The sequence below is a fragment of the Channa argus genome, chromosome 7 (genome assembly GCF_033026475.1).
Source record: "Channa argus isolate prfri chromosome 7, Channa argus male v1.0, whole genome shotgun sequence".
In the NCBI taxonomy this organism is placed as follows: Eukaryota; Metazoa; Chordata; class Actinopteri; order Anabantiformes; family Channidae; genus Channa; species Channa argus.
In genome coordinates, this window is record NC_090203.1 from 15,562,682 (window position 1) to 15,590,021 (window position 27,340).

Here is a 27,340-nt window from a genome sequence, read left to right on the forward strand (position 1 = left end):
CTAGTGATTGGGATCTTTAAAGAGCAGCAGTTTAAAAACCGCCGAGCCAGCCAGGAGTCGAACCTAGAATCTTCTGATCCGTAGTCAGACGCGTTATCCATTGCGCCACTGGCCCTTCGAATTTTAATTATTTTTGTATAGGTCATACATTTTACAGGATTTCCACATACTATGAGCTAGTCATATGTTCAATCGGGACCTTGATCATCGACTTATCTCTTAAATGAACTCTACTATCAATGTTGACCTAATTCGGACACAAAACTTGCGAGTGAGAGTTTGGTATCACGTCCTAGTAACTAGAGGTACTGCTTATCAAAAAAGACAGACAGAAAGTCGGTTGAAGTAAACAGGATGAGTGAGAATTTTCAGCGACACTTAGGTCATGTTCAACCGAATCTGCGCAGGAGAAAAAAAAAAGAAACGAGCCAGCCAGGAGTCGAACCTAGAATCTTCTGATCCGTAGTCAGACGCGTTATCCATTGCGCCACTGGCCCGCATGACTTCAATTCGCAATTAGATGGACAATTAAACCATTTAAACCAAAACCATTCATAATTCAAAATGATTTTGAGTAGCTAACAAGGAGTGCACTCATCTTTGTCTAAAGTATTTTACTCAGCTTTAAGAGTTTCCCCAAATGAATGAAATTAGGCACTTGAAAAAAACATATTTATATATACACTATATATATCAATGACCAATATTTATTACCTATATTCCACAGAAAAGTTAAGCAGCATAATCTCCTCTGTTACTTGCATCTCATCTGGAGACTCTGGAGGGTCATTGTAGCTGCCCGTGTGAGGCAAAATGTCCTTTCCACTATTTACTGATTTAAAGCTTACACAGATCACCTGAAGACACCTGGTGGTTCTAGGGCCTCATTATATTTGTGACAATTTTTAAGACTTTTGTTTTTTATTGGTATGATTTTATAGGGTTCTTTTTGTTTCATTAAAATGTTCATTCCTTTGCTTCTATGGCAAGTGTAGCATAAACAACAGAGTATGTAGGTCATTTATGTAGGATACAAGCTATGAAAACATTCACCATAGCTCTGTAGAACACATGTACACACAGTGTGGCCAATGAAAATCCAGATGACTTCATCTGTCCTGGTGGAAGCGTTGGTTGCATGTTTTCTTCAGATTCAGAATATTGCTAAAGTTTCTACTCCATCTTTCGATTTGCTGATAAAAATGCATATACAGCAGAAAAGAGTTATATGTCTATTATCATGATGGCTTAATTTACATTCCATCCCACAGGACCCGATGGTGTACAAATCGAGCGCACCCATATGGTTCTGTAACCACGCCCCTGCCTTTAACTCCCCCAATGACGACAGCCGAGTCCTGCCAATGCGTGGGCTTCGAGGATGGGCTCTGTCTGCGCTGTGGAGAAAAAAAAACGTGCAAGCTGTTGTGTCAGTGTCAGAGTCACAAACAAACCTTCGCACCGCTCGGCAAGCAGCTGTCAAACGGAGACTGCGTTCCTCACAAACATCTAGAAGACAGCGCATGACGAACATATTCATAGACGGGAGTGAATGTGTGTGTGCAGATGTTTGGAGCTGGTGGAGGTTTTCGAAGAATTAAGCCTGGACGGCTGTTGGTAGAATTGCGGCACACAAACTCTGGGCTCTGGCTACAGACCGTCTGCGCTTTATTGCATGTTTCCTTCAATGAATTAGTTTTTCTCCCCTTATCCCACTAAAGGAATAACTGATCTCAGCTTTTCGCTCTCCATGGTGCTTGAACGGTAAGCCGAAAAACCCAAGGTGTCAGTTTATTCTCATTGTTTATTCTTTGAAATCATGGATGTGGATGATAGCGTGCCTTTGTTTTTCAGCGAGTACGTTTAGCCCTCCGTGTTTATCTCAGCTAAAACTAAAGAACTACACGTGCACACGTTGCTTCACAACATTTGACTTTTGTTACAAAATGCAAGGCTGGAGAATTTTCCCAGTGCAGGATAAAGTCTCTCTCTCTCTCTCTCTCTCCCTCTCTCTCTCTCTCTGTCTCTCTCTTTCTGTGTTTGCGCCTCTTAGACAGCTAAAACACCCCGGGTGTGCCTCTTGTGTTAGCAGAGAGATGGACGGGATCGGGCTCACCATGCAGAAGAAGGCTGCTGAGCTGGAGCGGCTGGCCGAGGTGCTCGTCACCGGGGAGCAGCTGAGGTAAGTCGATTGGTTCCTGTGTCTGATGCCGGGTGTGCTGAAGGCACAAAGCGTTTGAGGGGAAACTGTGATGTCAGGATTATTTATCGTTTCTCAAATTTGCGGTCACCATAAAACGCTGTATTAATGTATAGCGACACTGCAGCATGCACAGCCAAACAAAGGCTTCCACACATGCACACACTACGACTCCTCACATATATATTAGGTACGTGTTACCCTGAGGCATTGCAATTTCTTCATTCTGCAGGAGCGTCTTCCATCTTCTTTACTGTTTTTAGGGCTGAACATGAGTGATTGCTGCTGCTCTGTTAATAGTACCCCATGAGCTGCACAGGGAATGATGAACCTAATGCTCCTGTATCGTTGTCATGCACTGCACATTCATCCTATCAGGAAATTATACTGCTAACCCTGCCAGTGTTATTGACATGCTGCACCCTTTGACCTACTGTTTGTAAAGAAAGGCACCATAAACCCGGTGGCATTCACTGGCTCGCACTTCCAGCAAATGAATAGAGGCTCAGTAGATAAAGCGTGACACTAGTGCCTAGAAGCTCATTCCCCTCCAGCAGAACTATGAGCTGAAAAACTGCTACTGAATTGTGTTTTATAGTTTGGCGTGTGCTAAAATGCAGTTAGAGTTTTGGCTGCAAAAGTTTGAGCTCTGGCAATGTCCATAAAAAGTAACATTAAAGTCACCACCTCAACAGATTAATAGCTTGTGTCTGGACATACTCTCCAGGATAGTTTTGCTTAGCACCCGTATGTGTTTCCATGTTTGTCTGTGTGTTTTTGGGTATATGCGCATGCGCACGTGTTTGCACGCCTGTGTTCCTGGCACAGCTAGATAGTAAGGCTGCCAGCTGGCAGTGTGGCTGGTGTCAGTGAACGTCGGGATGGTTGGGGTGACTCCTCCATGGTCCTCAGAGACGCTGCTGTTCTGGGGAAATGGACTTGAGGTTGTTACACACAAGACTTGCTCTCTATTTTCCTGCCTCTTCCACAGAACGACACTCAGACTGAGAGCCTTGTTATTCTCGGCAGCAGCATTTAGATCTGTTGTTTGGCCCACCTTTTTGTTGACTGAGATATTGGATAGATTGCTGTGAAATTCTGTACAGGGCCATGGTCACTGATAAGAAGATTATAACTATCAAACGTTTTTCTCTAGTAGCACCAAAAGATTGAAGTGAAATGTCTCAACAACTGTCAGATGAGCTACCATGAAACCTGGTAGTCATGTCTTATTCAAGATAAAATTTTACAAGTTTGGTATTTCCTAAAATTTCTGCAAGTGCTATCAACAGGTCAACATTTTAAGTTGTCCAATAATTTGGATTGCAGTATAACCGAATATCTTCAAAATTATTTTAGTTTAGTGCTAAACATATAAGGTATATGTAGGTCGGAGCATGTAGGCATGCCAATGTTAGCATTTAGCTCAAAGTACTTTTGGTCTAAGTACAGCCTTACCCAAGCCACTAACATGGCTGTAGAGTAATCAAGCAGTAGTAGCACACGTACTTCTCACTCCCTGTTTTGTCTTTTGTGTTTGTTCAAAATTGCCAGTTCAGCCCAAACAATTACATGACAGACTGAAAAAGTCACGTTGGATGTCATTTTGTAAACAGTAGTATTCGTGAGAATAATATATGTGAAACACAGCTGGTGTAAAAGAAAGGAGTGTACCTATCCACACCTTTATTTGATCACTTTATCACGAGTCCAGCTCATGAAACATGACTGACATAGTTTCCGGTACTAATAACACTACACTGGCTATTTTTAAATATCACATCACACATATGTGTTCTATCATGTGCGCAGCTCAGATCTGACAGCAGATCTGCTTCAAGCACAATTTAAAAACAGAGTGATGGCACACAGACATAGTTTGTTGCCCCACAGCAGACTGTGATAGATATTTAGTTTTTAATGAATGTTGTCAGCTTGGGAGTCTACAACAAGTGTAGTCATACTGGGAGCCAGAGACTCATTCAGAAATACGTCTGCCTGTCATTGTTGGATTCAGCAGAAGTTTAACAATAAAACAGACACTGACCAACACAGTAACACCTACTAAAAGAAGTGATTCTTGGGTCTCATAAAAAATTAGCAAGGATAATGGTTTTGCTACCTCCTCCACTGGAAATGATTTATGGGCAGATTACACTAAAGCTGAACATTCACAAAAAGAGAGGATGATGCTAGACCCGACTGGGAGTGAATTTTTTTAGCATGTTTAGCTTGCATCTTGGCAGAACACCGCATGGGCCGTACATGATTTGCTAATCCAGAGTGATGCTGGCCAGCTGCACATAATCTGAGCATGTAGTGGAACTAGCTGACTGCAGGAAGCTTGACTAAGGCTGCGGTGGCCTGTTTCACAATACTCTAGTTCAGGAACAGGTCACCTTGATAATGTGAAAGCAGCATCTAGGCCGTCATGAGAGATTTCTCATAAAGTTGGATGTCTAGCATAGTCACAAATTAGCCAATGTTGAAGGCCGGCATTACTTTATATTCATGTTTTTGTCAAGAAATCACACAAAATGGATGAAAACCAGCGACGAGATTATTACACGTAGTATTGGCTATTTCACGTATTGCCTAATTAATTTTCTCCGACCACAGAGATTCCTTGTTGTCCATAAACAATAAAAACACCTCAATGAGCCATGCTCTGACACGTGATTTGGTAATTGAATCAAAACTACACTAGTGATTTTGAGTACATCTCATAAACCCAGTGCTGCTACTGAGGCTGCTCAAAAGCACCCCATTTGTGTTAATAAAAGGCTAAAAGTTTTCCACAGCAACAAACTCGAAACAATTAGGAATTCAAATATCAATACAATGATTTATCTATATGTTGTGTTTTGCTCATGCTGTTCTGTACAGTTCTGTGTAGATTTTTCTGTGTACAGGTATTGACTAAAAACAAAATTTTTAATGAATGTTGTTGTTGAAGGTAGTCTTCTCTGCTAATTGCTTGCTGCTCTCCAGGCTGAGACTCCATGAGGCTAAGGTGATCAAGGATCGGCGGCACCACCTTCGAACTTACCCAAACTGCTTTGTGGCCAAGGAGCTTATTGATTGGCTGATCGAACACAAGGAGGCCTCAGATCGAGACACGGCCATCAAGATCATGCAGAAACTTTTAGACCAGAGCATTATTCACCATGGTAAAGCTGAGCTGTGTGTGTGTGTGTCCTTCTTTTGTTCTCTCCCCTTCTTTCTCGACATTTTCTGGGACCGATCTGGGCCTTTTTACAGATGATTCTCTGTATCTTCCAGCCAATTTTCCCCAAGTGAAGCATCTCACTACCTGGTTTATTAAAGACAGAGGCAGATAAAGCAGTCTGTTCCTTCCTCTTACGTTGAAGTTTAGCCAGCACCAATGCAGTTTTATCCAGCAGTAGATTAATAATTTAATAATGTTTATATCTTAGTGATTTATCTAAACATTATCCAAAATCCCACAATACCCTCATAAGATGCTTTTGCTTGTGCCGTGTTCTATGATTATAAATAACCCCCTCACTTGATGCTCATAACTTAAAATGGCCTGTGTATAGGATTGTGGGTCATTAAATGGATTTAGCTGTAAAGTAAATGTGTATTTTGTCAGAGTAGCCTGTGTTAGGAACATTGGTTGTGATGCTAAAATAATATTATTTAGTCCAAGAGGAAACAGAAGCTTCTTTTATCTCTGTCTGTGTCTCTTTGTAAATATACAATGTTTTTTAGGATTAAAGGCTCTGGTGTTTGTCAGTCAAGCTATCTTTCCTCTTGCTCCTCCATGTGTGCAGTTCCTGCAGATGATAAACCACTAAAAACTGAAACCTCTGTGCATGTGTGTGTTTTCAGTGTGTGACGAGCACAGAGAGTTCAGAGACCTGAAGCTGTTTTATCGCTTTCGTAAGGACGACGGCACCTTTCCATTGGACAGTGAAGCAAAAGTCTTCATGAGGGGGCAGAGGATTTATGAGAAGTATGTATTTGCAACTTAAAACATAACATACAGCAAGTTTTAGCAATAGTATAGCTGGAAGAAAAATGGGTTTTAAGTTGATTTCTTTTTAAAAGTTGAAAGCTTGTAGCTTTGAAGAAATTCTTCCACATTTGGAAGATCTTTGGACACCAGTGGGCTAAAGGCTTCTTCCTTTTTCTATTCCTTCAAAGTAATGCCTAAACTTATGGTTACTTATTACACAGTGTGGTAAGAATATTAGCAGCTGTAGTAGCTATCACCACATTATCTGATGATGTTCGGACCTTTGGAGCTTCATGGCAACTTGGCAAGGTGCAGAGCAAACCATGCATGTATTTCCTTACTTCCTATTTGTTTCATTTAGTAAGGCTCATTGGCATTCTTCACAGCATGCTGATTGAGTTTGGAAGCCATCAATTTTAGAAAATATATGTTGCTTAATTTAGATTAGAGTGCATAGCAATGATCTTAACTGATTTTCACAATGATAAAAGTCAACAGGAAGTGGAAAATCTAAAGATATTGGCATTTTGACAGGAGGTGACTCATAGCGTTTGCCGAGAGACAGGCTGGATTCAGAGGGCAGAGGACGCCACTAATGGGAATGTTTTTTGTTTGTCACTGACTTTGTACCCATGATGCTGTTTTTTTGAGTGGGGAGATCGATTGTTTCCATAGAAATTCGATTCTTCTCTGTCTCCACTTCTCTCTGGTGGTGTAACTACAGTTTTGGATTTATACATACACTGAACCCTTTAATCATACAGTGTCCATCTGAGTATGCACACGAGAACACACACACACACACAATCACATGTCTAATTCTTGTACAAGACACACACAGCGTGCCTCCCTCTCCCAGTCACATATATTCTGCCACCTCTTTGTCACATGTGAAAGCAGTACAAAGTATTTCTGTGTCAGTCTCCACACATTCACAGTGACAGATTCTTATAAATTTAGACTTATTTTTCCTGTCTGTTTCTTTACGACACGTACACATACACACACTTACACACGTAAATGCATGTACAACAGTTGCATAAGAGGAAGAAATAGACCGGGGGGAGACATCTGTCGTCTCAGCTCTCAAAACTATGTGTTTATGTAATCTGTATGAAGCAGCTCAGGACACACACTCTCACACTGGTCTGGCCTTGCTCTAGTGGTTGCTTTCATGTGTTAGTAAGTAACAGCCCTGCCACATAAAAACACAACAAAACACAAAAACTCAACCATCCATCTAATAAATCAGAGAAGATCATTATTTGTGCTGCTTGTTTTTATACATGTGCAACAATGTATGAACTTAACCATTGATAAGCAATTTGCAAAGCTTCAACAGAAACATTTACATAGAACACAACTAAAATTAGTGAGATATTTCTTTGGTGTTCAGGATAGATGGCACCAACAACTACGAACTTTAAATAAACAAATGGTTGAAACTGACATCTTGGTGCAAGTTTGAGTCCATGTTGTTCTGTTGCTGGATGAGTCCACAGTTAATTTATTATATGTATATTTTGGCATATTTGCATTTAGCTTAAAAGCACATCCTCATGTCTGCTAGCATGTCTGCACACTGTTTCTCGTGTTTTAAAAGGAAAGGCACATGTTTTCACACATGATATTTAGGGGATTTTATTTGGTTATTATGGTTGTTTCAGCTCTTAAATTTACTATAGAATAAATTTTCCAGTTGACTTTGTTGTCCTTGGTTTACCTAATTTACTGTTATGACAGTGTTTTATCTAGAAGTCCTTTGGTATGGAGGCTGGAGTAGGAGTAGGCTGGAGTAAGTAAGTAAGCCCAGTGCTCTGAGGGCTGACACACGAGGTAGAACAGTCATCCACCAATCCCACAGTTGTTGGTTTGATCCTCGCTTCTCCAGTCACATGTCGAATTGTCCTTGAGCAAGACACATAACCCCAACTTAGTTGCTCCCCATGAGTGTTGGCCAGCTGCATAGCTGCTCCCCTATCGGTGTGTTTGTGGTTGTGAATGTGAATGGGTGAATAAGAAACAGTGTAAAGCCCTTTGGGTACAATAGGTAGAAAAACGCTATAAAAAGTGCAGACCATTTACCATTTTCTTAACAAAAAGTAAAAAAAAATACGTTTTAAGGTAGTAAGTTAACTTTATGGGTAAAATGAATATGATTTCACTCACAACATAAATTACATGGCAGCAGCAGGTGAAGCAGGACAGGATGGCTGTGGTCTGGGGGGTTTCCGAATTATCGACTGGTTCTACTAATAACTTAGGTACAATATAGTGACATTTTATATCCTCTTTATGTTCTTTCTGACTGGGTCTTTAACCGTAGTCTGTCCTTGTTGCATAGATCTATATAAATACAAAAAGACCTGTTGTTCAAACAGTCAAGTGCCCTTTCTTACAACTACTTTTCCATTGAAAAAATTAACAGGTCTCCCACCCCCAGGTCTCACACATTGCTGACGCTCTTGATTGTCACAATTTCATACACAGCCCACACAAAAAACCACAGGAAGACATTTTGAATGGCTGTTTAAGTGTCAGCGTTAGAAACACAGGATCTCCTCCAGCCTGCATGTTGAAGTGTCCATGAACAAGACACTGAACCCTAAGGTACTCCTGTCTGTATGTCCCACACTACTAAATGACTAAAGATTCAGAGATTTTGCCTCACTGGGGCAGTTGTGGATTATGTGACTTGCTGAAGGACACCTACTGCAGGAAGTGTCAGTGACCTTTCTAGTCCAAGTTTGTTCAAAAAGATAAAAAGCCCAAAAGTTTTCATTGCATTTATAACTCTGAAGATGGGAAGGGAAAAGCACAGTGCTGCACAACTTATTTTTTATGGGTGTTGATAAAGACAAAGAGCAACACAACCTTTCATTTCAAAACATGCCTAAGGTTTTTCTTGTGCTACCACAAGTATAAAAAAGCATAAAGAAAACCAAACAATTTTTCACTTACAACTGATAATGGTTGATTAATTAATGTACATCAACTGCTGTCCTTGCTTGAGAGTAGATCCCAGTGTTTCCATATGATGAACAGAATGTCTCAGTTACCACTATTTAGAAGGGAGTGTTTGACATGAAGGCACTTGAACATTTCTTGTTTGCACTAGTTTAAAAGTAACAAATGTAAAAGTAAGTACAAATATGATAATCTGTACAGAAGAACCGGATAAGTTCAGGAATGTTATCATCCATTTTTTTTGCTGTTAGGTGCCTTTGAGGCTGTAAGATTAGGGGTTTTTGAGTAAAACAAGTTTATTATGGGGAGATTATGTCGTTAATGTGGTTTGTCATGTAGGAAGGAGAGCAGATTTTTATTATCCCGCAGAGTGGTAAATTTTAGTCAGGTATACATTTACCGCTAATAATGAAAGAATATTTGCAGCAGCTGACTTTGCATTAAACATTATTTTGATAGAAACGCAAATATATTTAGTTTTGCCTTTGTACAATTTAAGATTGACATACAAGTCAAATCATATATCCCCTATATAAGGGGATTTGGAGAAAAGTAATTGCTCAGCAGAGCTGAAGAGAAGTAGAGCAAATGATGCAATCACTTGTACATTCACTATCGTCCATATACACTTTTGAGTGAGTCTGATACCAAATCTAGGTCTGATGTTTTTATAATTTATACTTTTCAAAAACATGTTATCTGACATTTTCTGATTGCATTGTTTAGTATTCACCTTATTCATATTTAATGATTCCCCCCCCCCCTAAAACTTCCCTAATATGAATTTCTTGTTGCATAGTTTTCTAACAGGTCCCTAATTGATAGTAAAAGTCATATTTTAGTTTTTAAAGCCTTACACCAGTCTTAATGGCCTTACACCTGAATGCAAGGGCAAATCTAAGAGCAGGCAAAAGCCACATTGTCCTTCAACCATGTGTCTTTGGACAACACTCAGGCTGAATCAGTTATGCTGACTAAACAGTTACACTGAGTGCATATACAGGTCCCTGCAGCGTGCCTCGCCCCCCTGCAGTTATCATTCATTTAAATATTGTATCTACAGTTTCATCACATGCATATTACTGTAGATGTTCTTTAGATTGAGTACAGTGTTTGAGCCAATCCCTTCTAGCTCATGTTACAGAACAGGGTCTGTTGACTTAACATGTTTAGCTTTGTGTACACAGTTCTTTTAACATTTTTATCATGATGTTGGCTCTCAATATAGGCCATAGTACTTATCCCTCTAAACCCTCTAATCCATCAACGTCTGACATCTGAACAAGCCTTGCATTCTGCAGTGTGTTGACTTTACGTAACTGAAGGACTTACAGTGTCTCAGTGTTCATCTCAGAACTTTTTTTGAATAAATTTGATGTGTGGTTTTATTTTGTTTTTAAGAGTTGAGAAAATTATTTTGAAGAATATGGTGTCAGCCTAGAACACAGTTTAAGGAGAATCCGATTTTCTCTTGAAATGTTGAGATGCGGGTCTGCAGGTTTCTCTGGATCATCAGAGACAGTTTTAATGAGCTACTCCAATAGGAGGCAAAATAAACTTTAAGAAATCCAGTGCTTCTTGCACTTGATTTAGGTTTCATTTAGTTAAATATTAATATAATATGTATTAATATTGACCCTCATGTAGTTCATTGAAGCAAAAACTGTTTTTCTTGGATTTCTGTGTGTGGCAGGTGGGCTTTCTTACTGTCAAGTTGAGCCAAGCTTGTTGTTTTCTCCTGCTTCTTAAGTCTTAAAGCCATGATAGCCAACTTCTGCTTCCCTCTCACTCTCAGTAACGTGAATAACCATATTTACCAATACATCAAGCTGTTTCTGTTAAGCTGGTATTACAAAAAAAACCCCTTTGCTTTGGTGATGGTGGGCTCCCTTCTGTGCTGCAAAATTGCTTCATAATTTCAAATTTGGAAATTCCAAACTTGTGAGCAACCAGCATTAAAACCATATCTATTGTGATAAGTGTATGATACAAGTTCTTGATAAGTACAAGTACATGTATGATGGAAGGAAAATGCCTTGTCCGCAGTTTTGAAGATTATCTGTTCTCTGACACTTGTAGACCAACAGAGAGTACAGGTTCTTCTGTCCTACTGTAATGAGCCTAGTTTAGTTCTTCTGTAAGTTTCTTAGCCTGGAGCTAAAACATTTTAACTTTTTGAGATGTGTGTGCTGGTGCAGATATTTAGTTTTTTGTTTAGTTTTTTTTTGTTTGTATTTTGGACATATTTTAGTTTATTATTAAATGCCATAAATCTCCAAACACCTTCTAGTGTCATGTTTCTTTATGTGTTTGGTGTGTAGAGTTAACAGTGTTGTGGGAGATTGATAACCACTTAAACACTGCGTATTTAGAAAATACATTGTGCCAACAGAATGTGGATGTGGAAATCATACTGTCTATGATTGTTCTTTACTAATACATGTTCAGACAGGTGTATCACAGACAACCTGTTTCTTTCTGTATGACTGACGGGTGTGATGTTGTTTTAGTCAGCAGTCAGCCATTTTGGTTTGGTGTGTGTGTGTATGAGTGTGTGAGACAGAGAGAGATCTAGTTACTCAATGTGATTCTTTGATATTTACTACTAAAGTTACGCACAACAAACTGTTAACACAAGGAAGCTTGTATTTTCTTTCTGTCAATTGCCAGAAGCAATGTGAAATGAATTTGATTACTGCAAAACAGATTTTGAGTCCATTTTGAGTTTGATTTGAGTCCACAAAGTCACAACCCCATTTACTGTCAGCCAAGCAGATCTTAAAGTTTTTCTTAATATAACCTGTCAGTGAACTAATCTGATGTGCGGTTTTGGTTTATGTGAATTTAGGAATAACTTGGTTTTATGTTCCCAGTATACTCTCAGTGTCACCATTTATGTGGCTGAAGTGCCAATCCAGGCAGCGTTACAGTGAAGTATTTGTACATTTTCACTGTGCATATTACAGGGTGGAGGAATGGGCAGAGCTGTTGGTTTGGAAGACTTTTCCTGTTTCCGACTTTCTAAAATAACTGTTTTTTTCTAAATGCAAAAAAAAAAATCTTGGATAATTTAATCTTATTACAGGTTTATGTTAATGTTTGACTTTAAGTTATAAATATTTCAGCATTTCTGAGAACATGTTTTCTGTGTTAACTGCATATAACACTACTGCAGTGCTACAGTAAATTTGTTGGCTGTTGTTACATTCTTAATGTAGTCAACAACAAACACATCCATACATCCATTATGTGTAACCATTTTTTCTGTTCAGGGTTGTAGGGGGCTGAAGTTTCTCCTAGCTGGCATTGGGTGAGGCACAGGGGTCTCTAGTCTGTGTCTCCAGTCTGGGCCAAAGGAAAGAGACATACACAGGCAGACAACTAGTCAAACACATTAACACCATGAAACATGTGTTTCAGTTGTTTTTGATGTAAATTATAATGTGATGTACATTCATTTAGTTAGCTCTTTTCTCTCCATAGGATGATGAACACAGAGAACACCCTTTTGCAGACCAGGGAGGAGGAGGGTATATCTTTCGAGCGGACTTTGGTGGCCTCAGAGTTCATCGACTGGCTGCTACAGGAGGGAGAGATGGCAACCAGGGAGGAGGCAGAGCAGCTGGCACGGAGGCTTCTTGAACATGGCATCATTCAGCATGGTGAGGAGGATCAAGACTGCTGATTTTTTTACTGTCTGTAACCTGCTCAATGAACTTTTTCTTTCAATTCTACAGCATCGAGAAACCAAGCAGAACCCTTCACAAAATAACTCCTCAAACACAAGACAGGTTAATTTAATCTCAGATGGGAAACTTGACCTAAAAATGGAAACTTTGAACATTCATCTCTCATTCTTGTTCACTTGTTCATTTTGATCTCCCACATCATATCTCACACTGAATGGGGTTGTTGATTGTTCTCCAGTCTTGATTCTCTTTGTGTTTTGACCTAACCTGACCTACGTCAGTGTTACATTCGAGAGTGAGTAGAGTTAGAGAGTGTCAGTGAAATATGCAGGGTATTCTTACCTTGCTTTATGTGATTGGCTTATTCCTCTTAGATGAAGAGGTAAATACTGGAAAACACAAAATTTTCTTTAGTAGTTAATTGGGGTTCATGCAGAGGAACTCCTACTACTATTTTAATGCGGTAGAGCTTCTTCTTTGTTTACTATGTGTAGTCAAGCATACTACTCCCAGATGTGAATGTGTATTTGCAACCCCTCATTATACCATTTATTTAGGTCCAAGCTATTTGAATGCTCTGTTAAACATATACTGATACCAATACAGCACTAGATTCATTCTTCTGAATGAAAAGATTAAAAGGTAATGTTTTAAAGAAAATTTTTAACTCAAAGCTTAAAACAGAAGTAGCTTAGTGTAAAGTCTTTTGGATATATTTAGTTTAACACTGGACCTGGATCCTGAATGAGCTGCTGTTGGGTCACCACATGACATGAAATTTGATTTGACACTGATGTCTGTGGTTATCACCTGTGTCTTTTTAAATTTGTCTATGTATTACTGCAGCCACATGGCTCTAGGGCTGTAGAGGTTATTTTTTTATTCAAACACTGTGCGCAGATGTCAGTATGCAATATCTGGTAGTTGGAATTCTTATATTTTGTTTAAACCTAAATGCGGAGGTGCAGATAACTGTGTTATTTTTTTGAAAGGAACACACACAAAATCAGTTATGCTGCGGCACTGAGTGTATATATATTGAAGGCTTAAACACAACTGGGCATAATATGGAACTGCTACAGTGTGGTTTATACACTGTGTATTGTCATACAGGGAGAAAAATCCCGTTGGACTTGACTGTTCCCAGTTTTTCATCTTTGGAGCGCACACACACACAACTACACTCAAACAGACACTGCTCTGCTGTGCTATGTGTCGGTTAATGTTAATGTAATATAATACAGAGCTGGGTCTGCTTCCTGCTGGCCTTACACAGGCTTTACAGTGTCGTTTTCCCTGTGGAATTACAGTGACTGAACTAGTGTTATATGAATGATACTTTGCATGGACTTTGCACTAAACATACAGCTGTACACCTTTTCGTTACAGTAGAGACAGTAATTTAGGATAATTACTTTTATGACATGTTTACAGGCCCTCAGCTCCCATTAGAAACACATTATAAAGAGAGTAGAGAATGAGATAAGTGTCTACATTCCTGCTCATCTGGGCATAGACCACACATTCATGTACAGAAGGCAGGTCTCAATGGATTTGCGATGTGTCTTGTTAGTGTGTTTACCGAACAGCAGCATGGAAGTTGTTGTACACTATATATCCGAATCTCACACAAAGAGAGAGCCCTCACGGTTACACACGTCTGTAAGAAATGCAGAAGAACAAGATAAGAATACAAATTACATAAGTGGTTAGAGTGGAGTTGCAACAACACAAACTTCTCAACCTACTGGGTAACATTTTATAAAAATTAAACTGGTTGTGTTGCACGTTCCTCCTAAATCAGTTCAAGCCAAACAAAAAAAAACTGCTTATCAGGTTACACTCTTTGAAAGCCTGTTTCAAACATTTTTTTTCTTCTTTTATCAAATTTATTAAAAGGATATCCTGAGGCTGAGGTTGAATCAACAAAATCAAAAGTACAGTGACCATTTTGTCATTAATTAATCGGCAACTAATCTAATATTCCACATAAATACACAGAACTAGCTGATTTAAAAAATAAAAAGAAGAAGAATGAAGAAAACAGTGCTCGTCTTTGTTCTTTTTCATATGAGTCAGATACACTTCCTGGCCAAAAAAATTCATCCCTTGGATTTAACTAAACAAATAACAGCCTTCCATTAAATAATTACTGCAATGGTTAATATGTCTCACTTTGGCAACCCATTTTTCAAACCCTAACTAATGCATCCAGCACATTTCTGTGTCAGGGAAAACCCTGACATGTCATCCCTATTGTTAGGAACATAACAATTTTTGCTTTGGTCTTTGTAAATCAATTGTGAAAAGGCTGCAAAGTAAAGAGTTCAATACCTAAAGCTGTAATTTAACTGTGAAGTATGAGTACTGTGAGAAATGAATAAAACAAAAACAGGATTTCGGGGGTCTCTGGCATTAGAGTGTTTTCCAGTGCGCAACTATTGGTCCTACCAACCAGCCTAATGTCTTTTTTTGGGGGGGGGTTTTGTTGCTTTTTTCTTTTCTCTCTCCACTTTCCACTTCCATAGCCGCCGGCCCTTAATCTGGTTCTGCTGGAAGATTGTTAAAGGGAGTTTTTCCCCTCCACTGTTGCCCTATAGGTTTAGGTATATAAATAAAGTGGAATTGATTTTAATGGGGGCAGATGAATAAGAAAATGTGGTGGTTATGGTTGTATAAATATGATGTGGTTGTTTAGATGAAGAGAACTGCTAATAGAGACCAAACTTAAGTTAAAAAACTCTGAAGAGCAGAATGTAAGATTGGCAGATTATTTTTTGGGGTAAGTGTTAATTCATATTTGATAAGATTAATTTGATTAAAAAACAATTTGGAAAGGACATTATAGCAAAGTATATTGAAAATAATCCAATTTTAACAGACCTTTTATATAAAATGTACTTTGCTGGTAACATATATGACCTACTGTAGTAGGTCATATATGTTGCTGGTCTGCCATTTTGCTTGTTTGTGCTTTTTTTTGGGTATATTCTATTCATTTGACATCAATATTTGACCAAAATCATAAATAAATAGTAAAGAAGATAACAATGTAAACGACTTAACAATTATAAAATATTAAGGGGCAATAGATGCATCAAGCTTATAAAAACAGTTAAAGTTTAAAACTGTAAACTTCAGTTCAGCAGGTCTTATGATTTCTGAGGTGAATGTTCTCTGGGTGAGTTGTTTTTGCTTAGTGCTTCTCATTGGAGGTCAGAGATTTTCAGGCTTAGCTGAGCTCAGTTCAGGTGGCTAACGTAAATCTGGGAATTTTGGGCGGGGGATCACACGTTCACTTTGATGACGTTTATGGTATCGATTGTGGTCTTGCAGCCAATTAATACTTGTACCACAGCACATGTATCCTGTGCTGCATTTGGTTGTTGTGGAACAGATTCCTGATGTGGTCTTTGGTCTACCACTGTCTGCCTCCTTAACAGTTTATTTACTCTTATTTCTGTCTTCTCTGTAAACAGTCACTAACAAGCATCACTTTGTTGACGGGCCCCTCCTGTACCAGTTCAGAATGAATTTCCGGCGGCGGCGACGGTTGATTGAAGTTCTTCATGAACGCAGCAGCAGCATCCCCGAGAGCCATGACAGCCCCTTCTGTCTCCGCAAACAGAGCTCAGATGGAGGCAACACCAGCTTCCTATCAGGTAGATACTGTACCACACATGCACAAAGGGCCTATAAGTAAATTTTTGTTTACCTTCTTTCACATTAAACTCTATGCGTCCTTAAAACCTGACAGAAAACTGCCTTATTAACAGGAAAAAAAAAAAAAAAAAAAAAAAATATATATATATATATATATATATATAAATATATATATATATATATATATATATATATATATTTCATATATATATATTTCAGAAAAAACACCACATGTTGTATAATTTCTGATCCCCATTAGAGGATTTGCTGCTTTTATTGTCACATATCAACATGATGATGATGATGATTTTTTTTTTTTTTTTTTTTTACATCAGTTAAGTTTTTCTTCGCTGATTGGACGGCCATATTTGGAGATAACAATGCCAGGATTCATCAGGCTGAAACTGTGAAAGAGGGACATGGGTTGGCCACTTTAACCCCATTGAGAATTTCTGGATTGTTCTAGAGAAGACTTTAAACAGTGGACCAACTCTCCCTTCATTGCAAACAAAATCTTGGTGAAAAATTAAGGCAACCCTGGATTAAAAATAAATGTTGAGATATTGCAAAAGCATAAGGGCCTCATTAAAACAAAGTAACTTTGAATGTGGGCTATAATTTAACCTAAAGGCAGTTCAGGGGAGTATCAGAGTGTGTATTTTGTTTTAAACCACACTGACAAATGTACTTACAATTTTTCTTATCTTGTATTGACAGACATATTATAAGTGTTATCCTTGGTGGTATCTGCCATACATAGATAACAGAGGACAGCTGCTTGTGTTGCCTGGCAGGAGAACCTGTTGAAAAGTGCAGACTTAGAAAATGTTACTCAAGTGTAAAAGGATGATGGGCTATGTGCTGTAGATGAGCCACAGATAGACCAGCTCTAAAATGGAGGCATTTTAAGCTCCATGTACAAGGCAAACTGTCTGTACTGGTGTGTACTTTGATCTCCCAGTATTCAGGCTAAATTAATGGGCTGCAGAAATGAATTCTAGTCTGCATTCTACTTTGTCCTCTTTCTGTTCCTGATTTTAGTCTAACTTCTCTCTCTGTCTCTTGGCTTGTCTTTCTCAGTGAGCCCCACTAAAGAGATAAAGGTGGTACTCGGAGTTCGTCGGAGCAGCATGAGCAGCAGCTGTGGCAGCAGCGGCTATTACAGCAGCAGTCCTACGCTCAGCAGCAGTCCACCTGTCCTCTGCAACCCCAAATCTGGTATGAAGATGTGGACGCACACATACATAGTCTAGTTTGTGAAGTGTGTCGCTGTGCAACTTATAACAAAATGTAATAGACGTCTAAAAAGTATTTTTCTAATTCAAATAGAAAACAAACAGTACCTAAAAGACAGACGTGCACAGGCTTCGCTTCATACACTACAAATGGGGACATGGACACATTCCATTTCCCCACTTCAAAGCATGATGGCAACTCTACACAGTAGCAAGAGAGGGAAGAAGCATTTCTCTATGTTGTAATTGAACAACCTGAAAAAGTAAAACATAAATAAATGGCTTCAAAGAGGTTGAAGTTACATAGACTCTATCTGTTGCGCTCATGCAGTCAGTTTACTAGGGCTGCGGACGGTCTGTATGGACACAAATTATGAGAGTCCTTGACAGGAGTCTCTTTGTACCAGCAGAACCCACTCTACATGAGCATTCACATACCATACACAATTAACAGGAAAAGGAAGGCACACACACACACACATACACACACACACACACACACACATACACACACACACGGCATATTTCCCCTCTGCCTCACTATAACTTCAGCAATTGTGTTGATCTCATGATAGGAAGATAAGGATCCTATAAATAAGACATTCCCAGTAGGCGGTAGAACTGCTTCTCAGTGTATGAGGAGCTTTGTGTCTTGTGTAATTTCTGGTATGCAGTTTTGAAACTAGAAGTATAATAAAGATGTTGCCCTCTGATATGACATAGAATTATTTGTCCTGTACATGTGATCACATTAGGATTCTACTAACATTACGAAAATGTCCAGATCAAGAGGATAACAAGTCTGTCTTTCACTTCCTCCATTTTTTTTTATTAGACTATAATGAAGTACAACTAAGACCATGATTTGCCAAACACACTGTATAGTACAAACACACCACTGACTTCATCAGGTACAATATCTGTAAAACGCAAGACACACAGATTTTTTATTTCCATTTCATATGATCATTATTTTTCAAGAAAATTTTTCTTTGGTCTCTAGTCTGGTCTTAGCACACTTTTCTTCTACTATGATCAGTTTTATGTCTGGAAACTTAATGCATCTGGCTTTTTGTTCACCACTCAGCTAGATCCTTCTCAGTTTTTTTTTGTGTTGATAAATTACATAAAATCTTTTAAAGATGACATCAAACTCCCAAAAGACACAAAAGACCAGTTAAACCTTGTTAAGGGTCATGTGAAGTGGGTAATGTTTAAGGGAAGTTGGAAAGGAAGGGGAGCTATAGTGTTTGAGGAAGCAGAAAACGTCCATGCCTTGTAAGCATGTGGCCAATATTGGCAATTTGTACTCCCCAACACACACATGCACACTTTTCACAAACTATAAAGTCATTGTGTTACAGCAGGTTTGCAGACATGTTGAATTGTGTTATTGTGTGTGTGTGTGTGTGTGTGTGTGTGTGTTGTAAATGGGTGGCCATGTATAATTATCATAGTAAGCCAGTAATATTTTCTGCTGTGCTGTATGTTTCTTTCAACAGTTCTGAAGAGACAAGTGAGTCCAGAAGAGCTGCAGATGCCAGGAGGACCATTTATAAAGAAGACATTCACTGTAAGATGCACAGACACCCCCAAACACATACACAGACTGCTTTAACAAGGAGTACTCCTACATACTTCTCACATACTCATAGTCACACAATCCCTTTCTGTCTCTCTCTCTCTCACACGCATGCGTATACACACACACACACACACACACACACACACACACACACACACACACACACACACACACACACACACATATACACACACACACACACAAAAGCACGCACATACTTGTGGATACATGACACAGAGCACTAAGTCATGTGCATTTGCAGACAGCTAAGGCATTAACACACACACACACACACACAAAAGGGAGGAAAATGTGGAAACATAAATTTGTAGACATAGTTGGACAGCATAAATGTTCACTCTTAACTTCTCATAACTCTCTGTGGGTAAAAAATGTAAGCACAAAGGCACCTATACTACTAATAAATTCTCATCAAGTGGATGTGTCTCCAACATTTCATTTATTCTTTTTGTTCCTCAGATTGTTGGCGATGCTGTGGGCTGGGGCTTTGTGGTGCGAGGGAGCAAACCCTGTCACATCCAGGCTGTGGATCCTGGTGGTCCTGCAGCTGCTGCTGGCATGAAGGTAAGTGAAAGACCTGAAACCTGAAAATACTGTGATCCTCCTCTTTTAATTACAACATCTCAATTTGTTGCCAAGAAGGGAAGAGGGACCATGAAGATGAAGTTAAGTTAAAATTGGAAAGACGGGTGTGAGGATGCTTTTTGTAGCTTCAGCCTGCATGATAAGGATGGTCCGGACAAGAGCAGAGAGAAGATGTAAAAGCAGGAAAAGTGATGTAGGGGGAAAAAAGTCAGGGGGGGAAAAAAACAGGGCAACAGTGGCTTCGCTGCCACAGCTGTCATGAAGGTATGTAAGCAGAGTGGCAGCAAGGAATCCTGGAAATGCAGACTGTAGAAACTTTTACCACAACATGTGGTTGTGAGGACTGAATTAAAGAAGCAGCAAGAGCCAAAAAGAGGAGTTGGCAAAGAAAAATGTAATAAAAAATCACTGATTAAAATATAGCATGTGGCTTAGCCTAAATGATCAGGAAAACGTTTACTCTTGTCCAGTAGACATTTACCACCGTGTTGGAGATTGTCAATTCAGTATTCAAAATCCCATATTCAGTGTCCAAAATGTTAGTGTTTCAGGTTTAAAACTAAAAGATAAAATATGGATCTACATTAATGTGAAGTGTTTTTAAAGATCTCATAATTTTTTCTGTGAAGCTAAATCTATACTGCAAATGTAATTGTTTTGGTTGACAATGTAAAGGAAAGGGCCTAAACTCAGAGTGGAATGACCATGAAATGAGGAGTAACGAGTGTTTTTGTTGAAGATGAAGGCGGACTGAAGAGAAGCATACTGAAAGAGGAAACAGTCAGTCGAAATAAAATAACTTCTTCTTTGGTTACTGTTGGTAACTGCCATGTTTTATTACTGAGAAAACACATGCTCTCGTAAATGTGTCCACACTCATAAAGTTTGTGTTTATGTCTTTGGCTGTGTAATTAGCACATTTAAACCGATTGTGTGACCTAGATGTGTATCGTGTGGACATCTGACTTTATTGTGAGTTGTTTTTTTAGTTTGATAAGGAGGTAACCGTATCATTTGAGTTGTGGGTGTGTACGTGTAACATGTATACCCACAGGAGCTATAAAAGCCAAGGCAAAACCAGAATATTAAGTGAAGCTTGATATCAGGTTTTCACACAGCATCGTTCTAGATTCAATTCTTGTGTTTGCTACGGCTTCACTAGTTTATTTGTAAAAAGTTAAATGCACTTCCTGAAGGCTTATTCTCATTTTTATTGATGTTCACTTCACACATCCAGCAGGGAGGCCACACCTAATGGCCCATAGTGTAGAGACCATGGGCTGTAAGAGAGAAAAGTGAGAAACAATTAGTAGCTGATGCCTAATGTCATGTCATACATATAGTGTAAACAGTGTCATGAAATAACAAGCATTTCAGTCTGACATTTTGTAAATCTGTGTTTGCATTATTTATATTTCTACCTGTCTAATAAGTTTAGTTTTTTGTAAAAGTGATCATTTTTTATTTCCAAGGACAATTTCATGTAGTTTTTCTTTTCTCTCGTATTTGTTAGTTTATGCTATGCTTGTCAAACCGGTTTTTATATGTTGCTAGTGAGAGTGCTTCAACAGGCAAATCCTATAGGTGCTGCAGGAACAACTGCTCTTGTGCTGGTGGGAGGTACATTGTTATTTTTGCTTAACAAGTGATTTTCCTTTCTTTAAATGTGGCGGATATATAGTTTCAGGCATGCCAGGCACATATGCAGTGTTGACAGAAGACTTCTGACCGAAACAGCTTCATCGTTTATTTTGGTATTCACACAAGCTACCTCTCGCCAAAGGTTAGCTGGAGTTGGCTTTAGCATCTCAACTACTTAAACGGTTAAGCAGTAAAGCGAATAGATGGATGTAAAACAACATGTCTTAGTAACAACACTATGTTTGACCACAGTGAGGTTTTTGAACAAATCCATCTTAAACTGAATATAAATATCAGTATAAAATATGTTCATGTAATTTAAATTCTTTGGGTGTCCTCCTTGCATCCACAAAGAGTAAAGCGCAAAACAAAAGCCGTAAACATATGTCAGTAAAAAACTGTTACCACTAGCATGGCCTCTTAACATTATTTTCTGTGTCTGCCTCTGCTCTTTATCCCACTTTGTGTCTTTTTGTTCTTTTTTCTATGTGAGAGTAATTTTTAACCCTCTGAGTGCAAGGAGCCATTCAGTCCAGTTGGGCCCCAGCCAGGACTAACAAGCCTGCAGCCTGAAAGGAGAGAGGAACCAGTAGGAGAGAAAGAAGGGGGAGGTGTTGAGAGACACAGAGAGTAGAAGAGGTTGAAAGGAACTGAAATAAAGTAGAGGAATAGAGAGTGAACGAGGCAGAAAAGAAAAGTTCTTTTTATGATATACTTTAGGCTACAGAGGTTTAGATGTGATTAGTGGGAGAGGCTGAAATTCCTCTGCAGTGCGGGATTAACAGTCTGGGCTTTTCCCCCTTTCCTCCAATATCACTTTTAATCTGTCTTTCCAATTATTCCCTTAGTCTATTTTGATTCTCCTTTCGGGGAATATTAAAGCTAAATGAAAAAAGCATTTAGCAGCAATTACATGTGAAAATACCCAGAAATGGAAAATTCTGACTGTACATGTCACATTGTCACTGTTCTCTGATTCAAATGTAACATAATATGTAATTTAAATGACTTCCTTCTGTACTATGGTTCTGTATGTGTCATGTTTCCTGAGAACCAACAAAGCACATCTGTTTTCTTCTATTGTCACTCAGCAATCTGTTGGGCTTTAGGCAGCATAAGTACATGCTTTCATAACTACTGACATGTATTATCCTTTATCTTATTTTTATTTAATTTTTGCAGATTGCAGAGTTTATGACAAACCTTTTTAAATGTGTTAGGCACTGCAGGGAACAGTTAAAATAGAATGACAAATATTTATGATGAAGATCAACAGTTAAATGTTACAGCTGAATGTTGCAGTATGTTCTGTATATGTACAGTAAAGATGTGATACGATGTGGTGGAAACAGACAATTTATGTGCATTGCACATAAATATTAATAATAAATGAAAATATTTGATGAATAACAGGATAGTAAGAAAGCATGATTGCCCAGTTATTAGTCCACGTCAGTTCCACTCTCTCAAACTAAATGGGGAGGAGTTGTTACAGTATGCTTAGTGGTCACTGGAAAGGAAAGGATCTCCTGTGGAGGTCTTGGCAGTGATCAGCCTCTGACTGAACGTGCTTCTCTGTTCAGCCAGCACACTGTGCAGCGGGTGGGAGGAATTGTCCAGGATTGAGGGGAGTTTGGACAATATCCTCCTGTCAGCCACAACTTGCAGAATGTCCAGCTCCTCCCCCCCAAAACACAGCAAGCCCTCCTGATTTATTTTTGTGTCTACCACTGTCATGTTGCCGTACCGACAGACCACAGCAAAGAAGATGGCTCTGGCTCTGGAACTTTGAAATTAGCCGGACTCCTGAGCTGTGAATAAAGTCCGAACTCTCTCCTGTGGTGACCCTGTATTGAAGACCACAGTGTCAGACATGTAGTTTCGCAGTCAGACTTACTGATAGCTGCCAATGATAAAGTACCTTTTTAAAGTAGCCATCGGAGTTTCCACCTGCATTTCCCCCCAATTTCTACCCTAACTAGGCAGGGTGAATGATATTGAAGGCACTGGGGGGGTCAAAAAGCTTAATCCTAACAGTAACAGTGCCTCCAGGCTTGTGTAGTTGGGTGTAGGTGTAGTGAATCAGGTGTCCTTGTCTAGTCTCTCCACCAGGGTAAACTTGGAGTAGAGGGGGTCAAGTAAAGGCTCGACCAGAGGTAGGAGGGCACCAGGATCAGTTTCTTGAAAGGCTTATTTGCAATCTGATCACCACTGGCCTTTAGTTTGCAGCCCTGACCTAGATGCTCTTTGCCTCCCAATTATTCAGCAGCAAATACATTACTTCCATGTTGTGCCACAGGCTTCTTATAACTCTGAAACAAGCTGTCTTTTCAGCACCTTCTTCAAGCCTATGATCAGTGAGGATTTCATAGAAAGCCACATTTTCTTTGGTGCATTCCTTTTATTTGTCTCTTCCCGACATATCTTGCTGTACTGTTTTGATCATCTTCAAATCGATTGTGCTGATTGACCCAAATCACCAAGCATTTCTCCTGTCTGTCTGTCTTTCTCCAGGTCTGTCAGTTTGTGGTATCAGTGAATGGACTGAACGTCCTCTCTCATGACTATCGGACCGTCAGCAACCTGATCCTAACTGGACCTAGGACAATCGTCATGGAAGTAATGGAGGAGGTATAAGTTTAAAAAGAGCCACATTAAAAAGCCTCGTAGTGTAGCAATAATGTGGAGATTAGAAGGTTTCGTGCTTGACCTCAAAACCACAGTGATGGAGAAATGTGAGCGACGTGAAATGCAACTCATACTCTTCTATGTGGTAGATCACTGAGAAACACCCTTTGCTCATTCAAGAATGAGGGTAATCCAGTCAACAAAACATGCAGGTTGCTCTAGACTTTTTTCTGTGAATTTTCAAAGTGGTAAATGGGGAAATGATTGAAAGTGAAAGTGCCACCTCTTCTACAGATAGTCATCCAACTGCTTTATTGTGCCCACATAAAAAACTTGTCTAGATGAACATGCCCCAGACTTCTGTGTGGAGTAGCAGAACCTGTTATCAATGGTTTTTGTTGCATTTTGTAATCCAGTTTAACAGTAAATCTGAATGTGATGGGTGTTTTTAAAGGATGAAAAGCTACAACTTTAACAAAAAGTGTATGTCATTTTGAAACACTCACTGACCTTTGCCCCAGTTTGTTTCCATCCAAGATTGAAGCTTCTCCCGGGTCAACACTGCCCTCTGCTGGAACGTATATACGTATATATGCCCTCTTTTGTCCCAGAGTGTTTGTCTTTCCCCTTGCTTGGGAACCAAATATTTAAATGGAGAAAAAGGCCTTTTTCCCCCTTGTCATGTTAAAAGCTACTGCCACATTAATGAAATTGGTGCCGCAGTAGATTTATGCACAGCTGCTAGGAATTTGTTAGAGTACAGAAGAAAAGTGCAGTAATAAACTGCATGTAACATAAACAAGCACAATGTCTGAATTTCACAAATATCTATACGGACAAAACATGCAGAAGAAGGCCTGTTTAAAAAAAAAAAGCTTTAATACTTTTGCTCAAACTAAAACTTCAAGAGCACTTACATGTAAGAGAATAATAATAATTGTAAATTTCCCTTGATCTATATCTTACTGTGTTTTCCATTAGACCATCTTTCAGATTCCATTGACCCCTTAATATAGATATAGTATTAAAATATTTGATGTTTCAAGGTAGAATGACTACCAGAATATGAGCACTTTAATCAATTGATGTTCAGTCACAAGAGCACTAAGATGACAAAATCATTCTTATTTTAAATTTTTTACTTTTTGGTATGTACATGTACATATATCACATACACTGATCATTCATAACATTAAACACACTGGTCTGTTTTTATGTTGTTGTGCTGTAGTGGTGTTTCCAGTCTGGGAAAAAAAATTATATTGACCATGATCAACAAAGTATCGGGCAAACAGATATTTTTAAATGACCCTTTAAAAGATAATCATGTCTGGTATTTAACTGAAGCAGGCTTAGGTTGTAAATACATTTATTTGCCTCAGTAGTTACTAAGGCAAATAGTGTGAGTACTGTGACTTACTCAGTCACACTAACATGAAAAGATCTTATTTAAATTCATGTAATAATGAAAATGAGAGCATGGATAAGAGACATTCAAGTTCTTATACACTATGGGCTTTCAATATATGGTTAAATGCTGAGTAAACACTTATGTTTACAAAGCATCACTTTGTAAACACACTTACATGTTTTATACAAAGCATCCCTGCCTTCTTCACTGGATATATTTACTTACATATATACTTAATTATTATTAACAAACTTAAGATTAGTGCAGTAAACTGAAACATTCATGATTTGTTTGCCAGACAGTATAATTAACACACACTGTATGTCACAATAAATAAACTGTCTCTTTGTCTAAAGTAAATTATCCAGTAGCTATTTCATATTTCCCCCTAATGTGTTTTCGATGCTGTTTGCAGTGAAATGCATGATTTGTGTAAATCTGTGTATATGTTGCATTAGCTTACTAAAAAAGTGCTTTTTCAGTCTATTGACTCTTACAAATCTGTTATGTGACAAATCATTTCAGAGGTAAGAGAAGTTTTGGGCCTTCAAAAGTTAGTGTTTCAACATCCTTTCTGCACTAGTGATTCTAGAATAACTAGTTTTCTTTTTAGCTGCTTAAGAGATGTCATTAATCTTTAACAATTCTTATCTGGATTCTGCATGGACTTAGTTTTTCTTAAATTAAAAACTTGCCTACTAGCAGTTTTCAACTACGCATTTCTTCTGCTCAACTGTGTCTGGTCATTAATCGGTTTAAGGGGTTATAATTCTGTTCAAAAGGACGGAAAATGACTGGGGACAAATGGGCTATGGAAAATAGAAAGTTGCAGAAGTAAATGTCAACTTAGACTGTCTACAAATGTTTCCCATGTCTTGAACACGTGGTCAGAGTTGAATGAAACGCGTTCACTGCTCAACAACAGCTCTGAAAGTAATTGCCTTAACATCTTATTTTGTTGCTAATCACAGTTGGTGGTAACTTACTCTCTAGTCCTGTTTGCAGGTCTTTGTGTATTGAAAGTGCTCATTGTACCAGATGGTCATGCTTTAGTTCTATTGACAATCATTGTTTTTATGGACTCTTTAAAAGCAGTGGTCAGACTGAATGTATTTCATCGCCATTTTCTACATTGTGATGTTGTCATTTTTATGATTCATTTAATTAAAATGGATGCTTTGTGTTTGCCACATGAGGCCAGAGGGAGGGCCAAAATGTTTTCAGCAGGTACACTGGTGCGTTTATTTCTCTGGTATCAGATTAAATGTTTGAAGAGGTTTCACAACAATATAAGCTCACAGTATCACAGTCTGTTTCTGACTATACAGCTACAGGTCATGCTGATAATCTAATGTATTAAACAGTTGAATAAGTGTTTAATAAACAAGCTGCTCTGATCTAATGTGTGGTTTCATCTTCATGACTGTTGGAAGTCTTTGCCTGGATAATTGACATAAGTTTGGCTTTTGTGTCAGGTCTAGAGTGTGTTGACTGTGCAAGTCTAAACATCACACAGCTTTTTAAAACTAAAATGAAATAATAGAAATATATTTTAATTGAAATGACACATTTGAAAAATTGCAGTCTTTCTATTTACGTTGCAGCTATATTACTGTAGTGGTACTATAAATAAAGCAGACTTCATTTTCATTCATCTTGAACATTAGGCCTTTCCTTGTTGCATAGACCTTAGTTGTGTTCATTTTCACTTGCTGCATTCAAATTAAAGGGCA

General features: G+C 38.6%; 1 protein-coding gene and 2 non-coding genes across 5 annotated transcripts; 1 reads left to right on the forward strand and 2 right to left on the reverse strand.

Annotated features, from left to right (window-relative positions):
• Positions 1–42: 42 nt before the first annotated feature.
• Positions 43–115, reverse strand: trnar-acg (transfer RNA arginine (anticodon ACG)). Its single transcript has one exon. It is a non-coding gene; the product is annotated as a tRNA-Arg (tRNA).
• A 309-nt stretch (positions 116–424) lies between these two features.
• trnar-acg (transfer RNA arginine (anticodon ACG)) lies at positions 425–497 on the reverse strand. The gene has a single exon. It is a non-coding gene; the product is annotated as a tRNA-Arg (tRNA).
• Positions 498–1,393: 896 nt separating this feature from the next.
• deptor (DEP domain containing MTOR-interacting protein) lies at positions 1,394–27,004 on the forward strand. 3 transcript variants are annotated; one of them, XM_067511893.1, is made up of 10 exons: positions 1,394–1,764; positions 2,090–2,182; positions 5,192–5,370; positions 6,056–6,179; positions 12,633–12,811; positions 16,318–16,500; positions 17,582–17,719; positions 19,239–19,309; positions 19,802–19,906; positions 24,083–27,004. In XM_067511893.1, the coding sequence occupies exons 1-10, from the start codon at positions 1,751–1,753 to the stop codon at positions 24,203–24,205; spliced, it is 1,209 nt and encodes a 402-aa protein (XP_067367994.1). In that variant the 5' UTR covers positions 1,394–1,750; the 3' UTR covers positions 24,206–27,004. The 3 variants fall into 3 exon arrangements, with proteins under 3 accessions (XP_067367994.1, XP_067367995.1, XP_067367993.1); XM_067511894.1 differs by having other exon boundaries at positions 2,093–2,182; XM_067511892.1 differs by having other exon boundaries at positions 1,395–1,764; positions 2,054–2,182.
• The last annotated feature ends 336 nt before the right edge of the window (positions 27,005–27,340 follow it).

Bases quoted from the DNA above. Each gene is read 5' to 3' on its own strand.
- deptor (XM_067511892.1), top strand. The intron at 16,501-17,581 runs GTAGATACTGTA...TGTCTTTCTCAG, and splicing joins CAACACCAGCTTCCTATCAG to TGAGCCCCACTAAAGAGATA. The intron at 19,310-19,801 runs GTAAGATGCACA...TTTGTTCCTCAG, and splicing joins TTATAAAGAAGACATTCACT to ATTGTTGGCGATGCTGTGGG.